At 42.3% G+C, this 9,480-nt stretch overlaps 1 protein-coding gene across 1 annotated transcript; it reads right to left on the reverse strand.

The window, feature by feature from the left end:
- Positions 1-4,398: 4,398 nt before the first annotated feature.
- On the reverse strand, positions 4,399-9,153 carry LOC140730114 (uncharacterized). The gene has a single exon (XM_073050250.1). The coding sequence runs from the start codon at positions 9,151-9,153 to the stop codon at positions 7,066-7,068; it is 2,088 nt and encodes a 695-aa protein (XP_072906351.1). The 3' UTR covers positions 4,399-7,065.
- Positions 9,154-9,480: the final 327 nt, after the last annotated feature.

The raw sequence follows: 9,480 nt of genomic DNA on the forward strand, positions 1-9,480 counted from the left end.
CCAGGCAACTCATAGGCTTTCGTTGCTCTCTGTCTGTTGCTGAACTCGCACACATGCTGCCCGCTCTCTCTCTTTTTTTTAATGGAACAGTCCATATTCAGTAATCCTTCAGATCTCATCACACCCTCATTATTTTGCATAACTCTATTAAATCTCCTCAGAATCTTCTATATTCTAAAGAATACCCTCCGAACCCTATAGCTCCGGTCCTCCAGATCCAGCAATATCCTTGCAAATTTTCTCTGCACACTTTCAACCTTATTTACATCTTTCCTTTAAGCAGGTGACCAGAACGCACACAATGCTTCAAATTAGGCCTCACCAGTGTTGTATACAACTACAGTACAACATAGTACTCAATACGCTGATTTATGAAGGCCAATATGCAAAAGCTTCCTGTATGCCCCTATCTACCAGCAAGAGCAGTGTCAAAGAGTGATGGATCCCAGATCAATTTGTTCTACCACACTCCTCTGTGTAAGGCTTAACCTGGTTGGTCCTACTTAAAGTGCAAAACCATGTATTTGTCTTCATTAAATTCCATCTGCCATTTTTTCAGCCCATCCCTATTTAAGCCAGGACAGCCTTCCTCACTGTCTACTACACCCCAATCTTGATGTTAACCATAAATTTGCTGATCCAATTAACCTCATTATGATCCAGATAATTGATATAGATGACCAACAACACCAATCCCTGTGGTACATCACTAGTTACAGGCTGGCAGTTGGAGAGGCAACCGTCTATGACCATTCTCTGGCTTTTCCCACAGAGCCAATGTCTAATCCAATTTACAATCTTATCTTGAATGCTGAGTGCCTGAACCTTCTTGACCAGCCTTCATGTGGGACCCTGTCAAGTGCCTTACTGAAGTCCATATAGGCAACATCCACTACCTTGCCTTCATCCATTTTCCTGGAAACTTCCTCAAAAAACTCTATAAACTTGATTAAGATCGGTTAGACATAATCTACCCTACACGTAGCCATGTTGACTATCCATAATCAGTCCATGTCAATGTCCAATAATTTTCCCACAACTGATTACGGCCTCATCAGTCTATAACTTCCTTGTTTATGTTTGGAGCCTTTTATAAATAGCAAAACAACACTGGCTATCTTCCAATCCTCTGGTACCTTCCCTGTCTCTGAGGATGATTTAAATGTCTCTTTTAGAGCCCTGGCAATGTCTGCACTTGCCTTTCACAGGGCCTGAGGGAGCACCTTGTCAGGACCTGGGGATTTATCCAGCCTGATTTGCCTCAGAGTAGCAAAACACCTCCTTCTCTGTAATCTGCACAGGGTTCATAAATTTGATGCAGCTTTGTCTCACTTTTATAGATTCTGTGTCCCTCCCTGAGTAAATACAGATGCAAAACCATTGTTTAAGATCTCCATCATCTGTTTTGGTTCCACACATGGATTACCATTCTGATCTTCCAAAGGACCAGTTTTGTCCCTCGCAATCCTTTTGCTCTTAACATATCAGTGGAATCTCTGAGGATCTTCCTTCTCCTTGTCTGTTAGGGCCACTTTATACCTGCTTTTAGCCTTCCTGTCTTCTTAAATGATTTGTTGCATTTCTTATACTCCATAAACACCTCATTAGTTCCTACTTACCTGCAATGGTTATCTTTCCCTTTTATTCTGACAGCTTTGCACTTTCAAAATTTCATTTTTGAAGACCTCCCAGTTACTAATTACAGTACACCTTTGCCAGAGAACCACCTGTCCCAATCCACACTTCCGAGCTCATTTCTGATACCAAAAAAATTGGCCTTACTCCAGTTTAGAGTCTCAACCTGTGGACCTGTCACCACGGTGCAGACGTGGCCCAAGTGAGGAGTGAGAGACACTGACGCGGGTCAATTAAAGTCGCATCACAGACTTTAATGCGAACAGTGTTAAAGGGAAAAGAAAACAATAAACGCTAGGCCAAACAGGACTGTTAACTAAAACCCTCAAATGGAAAATGAAGCCTATACTGCGGCTGAAAAGAACAACTAAATGCAAAACAAATACGGCCGGTCTTCAGAGTCAGTTGACTCGACAGTCCTATATCCCAGGCAAGGCCGAATGCAAAGAGGCAGCAAAGTGTTGCTGTGATGTGTCCAAGTCTCGACAAAAACAACGATGGAATGAAGAGTTAAATACTATCGCAATGAAATGATAATTAGCAGACACGTGCACATTCACAAGAACAATTGCCAAATCTGCTGCACTGCCTGATTTGTGGTTGTGACAAGACCAAAGCTACATTTTTGCATATTTACTTTGAAACTAATGGCTTTGTGGTCACTAGATGCAAAGTATTCCCCTACACAAACTTCTGTCACCTCCACTGTCTCATTCCCTAATCGCAATCCAGTCTTGCATGCTCTCTCATTGGGACTTCTATATATTGATGAAGGAAAAATCCTGAACACACTTAACAAACTCTATCACATTTTGTCCTTTTACAGTCTGGGATTCCCAGTCAACATATGGTGTGGAAAGTTAAAATTACCTACTTTAACCCTTCTTCCTTTAATCCCTATGCTCTGTCATATCTAAAGGATGGAACCCCAGAATAAGGAGCTGCCAGTTCTGCTCCTCCTGCAACCAAGTCTCACTAATGGCTACAATGTCATATCTCCAGGTGTTGACCCATGTCCTGAACTCATCCGCCTTTCATATGATACTTCTTGCATTGAAATATATGCAGATCAGGACACTCTATGCACCATGCTCAACATTTCGATTCCTAACTTTGAGATCTGCCTCCACAACCTCTCTGCGAACTATTCTGGCGCTCTGATTCACATCCCTTAGAACTCTAGTTTAAACTCCACAGTGCAACGTTAACAAACCTTCCCACTAGGATATCAGTGCCCCTTCCAGTTCAGACACAAACCGGCCCTTCTGTATAGGTCCCACCTTCACTGGAAGAGAGCCCAATGATTCAAAAATCTTATGCCCTCCCTCCTGCACCAAATCCTTCGCCACATGATAAACTGTATAACCTTCCTAGTTCTGGCCTCATTAGCTTGTGGCACAGTTAGCAATCCTGAGATCACAACCCTGGAGGTCCTACCTTTTAACAGCACTCCTTGAACATCCTGTGCATAAACTTGTCACTTGTCCTACCCACGTCATTGCTACCTACATGGACGAGGACCTCTGGTTATTCACCCTCCCACTAAAGAATGCTGTGGACTCAATCCAAGATGCTTCCCATCCTGGAACCTAGGAGCAATCTCATTCTAGCCCACAGAATCTCCTTTCCATTCCCCTAACGAATGTACCCCCATCACCTCAGCACCCCTCTTCTCCTCCCCTTCATTTCTGAGTCACAGATGCAGACACAGTATCAGAGACCTGACCGCTGTGACTTTACTCTGCTAAGACAGCTTCTCCAACTGTATCCAAAGTGATATTCCTGTTGTTGAGGGGGTTAGCCACAGGGGTACTCTGCACTGGCTCCTTAACCCTTTCCCCTTCTAGACTATCACACAGTTTCCTGTGTTGTGCACCTTGAGCGTAATTACCTCTGCATTATGTCTTAATGTTAGAGCTGCAGCTGGATGCACTTCTCGCACTTGTAGTTGCCGGGGACACAGGAGGTCTCCCTGCCTTCCCACATCCCGCAAGAGGAGCACTGCACTATCCTGCCTGGCATCTCTACTCTTCCAGCTGAGCAGATGCAAAAAAGAGAAGGGAAGTGAACTTTACCAAGAGCTTTTCTTTTTTTCACTTTCTCTGACTGAAGCCTTGAAGAGCTAAAGCCTCAAGATCACCACCCTAACTCTGTCCACCCAGAGATGGCTGCTGCAATGCCATCAAAGGCCTCGCTAAAGTCCATGTAGACAACATCTACCGCTTTCCCGTCATCAACCTCCCTGAAAAACTCTGTAAGTTTGGCTAGCCTCAGGAAGCCATGTTGACTATCACTGATCAGGCCCTGTCCATCCTAATACTTACATAGTACATCCTGTCCATTATAACACCTTCCAATCAAAGAGGAAATAGTATTAATTTACAAAAACGGAACATAATTTAACCTCATCAGCATGTTTTTATCAATGATAAACCATATTTCAAAAAAATTTACACAAATTCTTTGAAGTTTGATAGGGAGACTTGACAGGGAATCCTGTAGATGTTATGTACTAAGATCTCCTGAAGACAATTGACAAGGTTCCACAGGTGGCCAGTGAATAAGTTAAAATTCCATGCCGTTGGTAGATTTACTGGACTGTGGGTGTGTTGACAGCATCTTCAATCAGATTAAGTAATCTCCATTCAAGTGTATAAGTACTTCTAAGCCATATTAGTGATCTTATAAGAATGCTCAGAGAAAATTTTTGAAGGATTCAGTCAAAACACTTTATCAAGTTCCAAGCAAAGACAGTTTATTGAAAAGCAGATGCAATACATTGATATACCGCATGCTGGATTATTTTAAGCAAAATACAATAGAGCCTCATCTAAAACAAGGGGTTGCCCTGGGGTCACATAGTCTCAATTAAAGCAATCTTCCAAGACCACTTCCATTGCTGTAAACCACTTAAATCAGAACCACAATGTCTTTACTGAATTGTCCAAGTGGCAAGGGCACAGAAGGAGAAAAGTTGGCCCACTCAGTTTATGTTGCGTGTCTGCCAAAAAATTATTCTCAGACCTTATTTTCTCAAACGGACCTAATGTATTCCCCTTTGAAGGCTACAATTGAATTTGATTTTGAAACTTGTGATGCTGCAGAGGATTGTCTGAATCTATAGCATCATATTGAGTAGCTGGAAAGTTTGGCAGACCAATGGGAAATGGAAGTTAGATTTGACAATGTGTGAAGTGATGCATTTTGGAAGATAAAATAAGTTTAAGGCATACACAGTTAATGGTAGGGCTCTGAAGAGTGTAGATGATGAGAGGATTTTTATGCTATATGTCCATAGATCTTTGAAAGAGGTAGCACAGGTAGACAGGGTGCTGAGGAAGGCATAGGTGATACTTGCTTTCATCAGGGGTGGGATAGATTACAACAGCAGCAACTTGACGTTACATGTTTGTAAAATATTGATTGGGCTACACCCGGAATATTGTGTACGGTTCTGATCATCACACTATAGGAAGGATGTGATTGTACCAGAAATGGTGTAGAGGAGTACAGATAGTGAATTTCCCTTTCTGTGCATTGGCTTTTAAGGAGAGGAGTACGTTTAAAGGAGATCTGAGCATTCTGGTTGTATAAAACGAGCATTTAGAGGAAGCGGACAGGCAAATATTGTTACAATGTTTAAAAGGCATTTGAACAGGTACCTGGTTTGGAAAGGACTGGAAGGATATGGCCAAATGCAGGAAATGAGATTATAGATGGGCATCGTGATCACCTTGTATAAGCTGGGGAGATGAGCACATTTCTGTGCAGTGGACTCTAAAATGATTAATAAGCATCAACAAATAAGATTTTGCAAGGTCATGTCCCAAGCTAAAGCCTAGAAGCTAATTCAGTAAAGAAGTAATCTATGCAAATATTGTTTGCTTCTAAACGCTGTTTAAAATGCAGAAGGTAATTGAACCTGAACCTGAGGAAGAAAGATGGAGGTGACTTTTTCAGTTCAAGAGGTGTTCAGAGAGAATCATAACTGTTTTATATATTGAGCCATGTTTGAATATTCAACCAACTGACTGATATGGTCTCTGGATACACAAGATATTTACTTGGTGCCTCTATTTCCATTTGCTGTCTGTTTATCTCTTCACCACGTATATAGAGTTGACATCTTGCAGAACTCTGTGGTACATTCCAGGAACTTGTCTCAGATTCTATTGGACGTCTGTATTTGAAAGACAATAGCACTCAGTTGATACTTATGAATGTGAGGCTAAGCAGAGCTCCAATGCCATATTCAAGCTTGCTGACAGCACCACTGCTGTAGGTGGTGATGAGTCATCTTACAGGAGGGAGATTGAAAATCTGGTCGAGTGGACCACAATAACAACCTCTTACTCAATGTCAGCAAGATGAAGGAGCTGATTATTGACCAGGAGGAAGAAACCAGTGGTCGATGAGCCAGTCCTCACAGGAGAATTAGAAGTGGAGAGGGTCAGCAAGTTTAAATTCCTCAGTGTTTCCATTTTGGAATAGTTATCCTGGACCCAGCGCATGCACAATTACACAGAGAGCACAGGAGCTCCTCTCTTTACTTAGAAGTTGGCGAAGATTCGGCATGACAGCTAAAACTTTGACAAACTTCTATAGATGTGTGGTGGACAATACATTGATCGGCTACATCACAGCCTGGTATGGAAACACCAATGCCTTTGAACAGAAAATCCTACAAAAGTAGTGGATAGGGCCCAGTCCATTATGGGACAAGCTCTCCCCACCACTGAGCACATCTACTCAAAGCATTGTCACAGGAAAGCAGCATTAATCATCAGGATGCCCACCACACAGGTCATTCTCTTTTCTCACTGCTGCTAGGACCCACACCACCAAGCTCAGGAACAGATATTATTCTTTAACCATCAGCTCTTGAAGCAAAGGAGATAACTTCACTCAACTTTACTTCATCCTTGAAATATTCCCACAACATATAGACTCACTTTCAAGGACTCTACATCTCATGTCCTTGATATTTATTGCTTATTTATTTATTATTATTATTTCTTTCTTTGTGTATTTCCACAGTTTGTCAACTTTTGCAGACTGGGTGACAAGTTGGTGCTGTCTTTCATTGATTCTATTATGGTTATTATTCTATTGTGGATTGCTTGGTGACATATACAGTATATATTTAGATAATAAATTTAATTTGAACTTTGAACATTGAACTTTGAAACATAAGAACAATTTAACATCCCCATGGTAAGGTGGAATAAGGATCTAGAGTCCATTTGGATGGGGGAACAAGTGTCCTCTCTTGTCATGAATTATTGGAAGATGCCGTTATCCATGGAACTTGCTGCCTCCTTTACCAGGGATGAGTAAACCCTCCTTACTAAAAGCAAATCAAGATACAATCAATAAATTGCAATGATATTTGGGAAGCATTGAAAAGGTGGAGAGTATAGCGCGGTGTCATTAGACAAAATCATTCATATCTTCCTCTGTCATTTCCACCATTGCTGCTCGAATGCCTCCTTGCACGGCATCTTTAATTTCTTTAATTTCTTCTGGTGCAGCAGGGGGTAGCAAGACATTCACATCGTTTTGGATTCTGTCTATTCTCGCCTGCACACGCTTTTCATACTTTGCTTTGTTATCCTTTACAAGATCTTCAATGGCTTTTCCTGCTTCCTCACAGTCCAATCCAAACTTCTTCCGCTCCTCCTCAAATGTATTTGTGTCTCGTTTTGGGTCGAGGCTCATTAACCTCCCCAAGCTGTTGACCCGGTCCATCAGATGTTGGGTGGAGATCTGCACGTATGTTTCAGCGATCATGTGGACAAGGCTTGAAATATTAGTGGCATGAGAGATCTCTATGTACAGCAGGTCCTGGATCAGTTGGTTCTGTGAATAGCCAGAGGAAGTCTTTTCACTGTACTGTATGAATTTGTGAAGTGATGGGTTCAGGGAGCATTCAATCAGGTTTGATATCATGGTGAAGAAGAGAACCATCTTACCCCATTGTTCTTTCACACGGCCCAATGCATCCAATCCCTTCAGAAGCATCTCCACAGTTTTATCAAAATCTATTTCCTGAATATTACAGCTCTTCAGAGTTGCCAGGATCTCTTGCAGTTCTTCATTATTCTTCTTTATATTCTGAAAGCTTCTCTCATACATCTCCTGTGCAGCTTGTAGTTGTGCTGAAGACTGTTCCACTTTGATTCTGGCATTGAGACTGGCTGTCTGTAAACCAATGGGACCCTCTCCTGGGTCAGCTCGAGACATGTGTGGTGGAGTGGCTGTTACACCCATGGTTCCTACCTTTGTCTTGCAGTGTGAGGTGAACCTGATTGTCTCCTGCATCACATTTTTGATCTTCTTAGCTAGACTGGCCATTGCCAGTTCATCAGCTGGTCTAGACTTTTGTAAGGTTAGTAGCTCCATACATATTCCAATTCCTGATTTACAGATCTTCAGGGCTGTATCCTTCTCTGGGCAATCTCCTCCATTTTCTGCCTCTTTCTGCAATTGCTCCAAGTTCTGTTTACACAAGCTTAACATTCCTGTTCCATCCTCACTGTTCAGTTTCTTCAAGTCAATTTTCTTATCCTGGGTCCGGAAGGGATAAAGCTGTTGTATAGAAAACTGCAGGATCTCTCCTTTATAAATGATATTATTCTCAATGACTTTAGCATTGCTACCGGAGTTGGGACTGACTGCAGCTGTTACAATATTGCTAATTCCAGAGAACAGTGACTTGACAACCCCTAGACTGAGTAATGAACTGACACTATTGAAAAATGTTTCTGTTATTGACATTCCCACAGCGTTCCAGCCAACTGGAATGGAATCCATGCTGGATTTGTATTCTGTATTTGCATTATCAAATTGCTTTTCCATTTTTTGGTGGTACTCATTCAGAATTTCTTTTGCCTCTCTTGCTGCTTTCTCCTTCATTTCAGCCAGTTCCTTTTTGATTTTTATTTCATGTAATTGTTGCTCATACACTCCTTTCGAGCTTGTACAGGCCTCCAATAGTTCATTGACGAGATGGATGACCCCAGTGAACTTCTGCTCTACAGCTGTAGACAGCTTCAAGCATTTATCTGCAGTAGATTTGATGTTGTTCAGAGGAATCGGTAGGAAAGTTTCAGTGACCTTTGGATCTTTCTGTATGAGGAACTTCACGACATCTCTCATGTCAGTGGGGACATTCAGAGTTAGAAGCCGGATTTGATCCATGTTCTTGTGGGCTTGCTGAAAAGCCTCCCAGCCCTCGTTGCTCACTTGCACTAAAGAGGCACGGAATGATTTGGGATATTTCATGTACTTGAACCCTTCCTTGGGCACAACCTTGTCAATTGCAAAGTCCTCTCCTGCAGAAATGAATATAATCTCCCCTAAGATGGCAATAGAGAGTGGGCCAGGCATCAGGAACTGTTCCCAGTTACTGTATGGCTGCAACATCAAAGCATTGTCCTCCCTGACATCAGATGCTTTGGCAACGCTCCTCAAGGCCTTCTTTATGGTAGCGACTGTTTTATATTCCTGAGTCGCCATGGTGACCGTCCGCTTCTCCTGCAAGGGAAATAGTTGTAGTAAACACAAGATGTTATGGGGGTCAGTTATGTGGCATCTCTCACCGCCCCCCCCCACCCAATGACAAAGTGACTCACAGACAGGAGTAATCCACATCCTCCTGATCTCCACTGGATGGATGTTGGGATGTCCTGGTGACTGGGGATCTCACCGAATTACCCAACAGCTCATTCTGTAGGTTGGGCTGTTTGCAGAGGCAAAGGAGAGAGGTAAAATAGGAGATAACAGCTCACAGCTCGCTGCCACCTTTGGTTTCTTACAATATATTCAGTTCTGGCAATCTGATGG

The sequence above is a fragment of the Hemitrygon akajei genome, chromosome 7 (genome assembly GCF_048418815.1).
Source record: "Hemitrygon akajei chromosome 7, sHemAka1.3, whole genome shotgun sequence".
NCBI lineage: Eukaryota > Metazoa > Chordata > Chondrichthyes > Myliobatiformes > Dasyatidae > Hemitrygon > Hemitrygon akajei.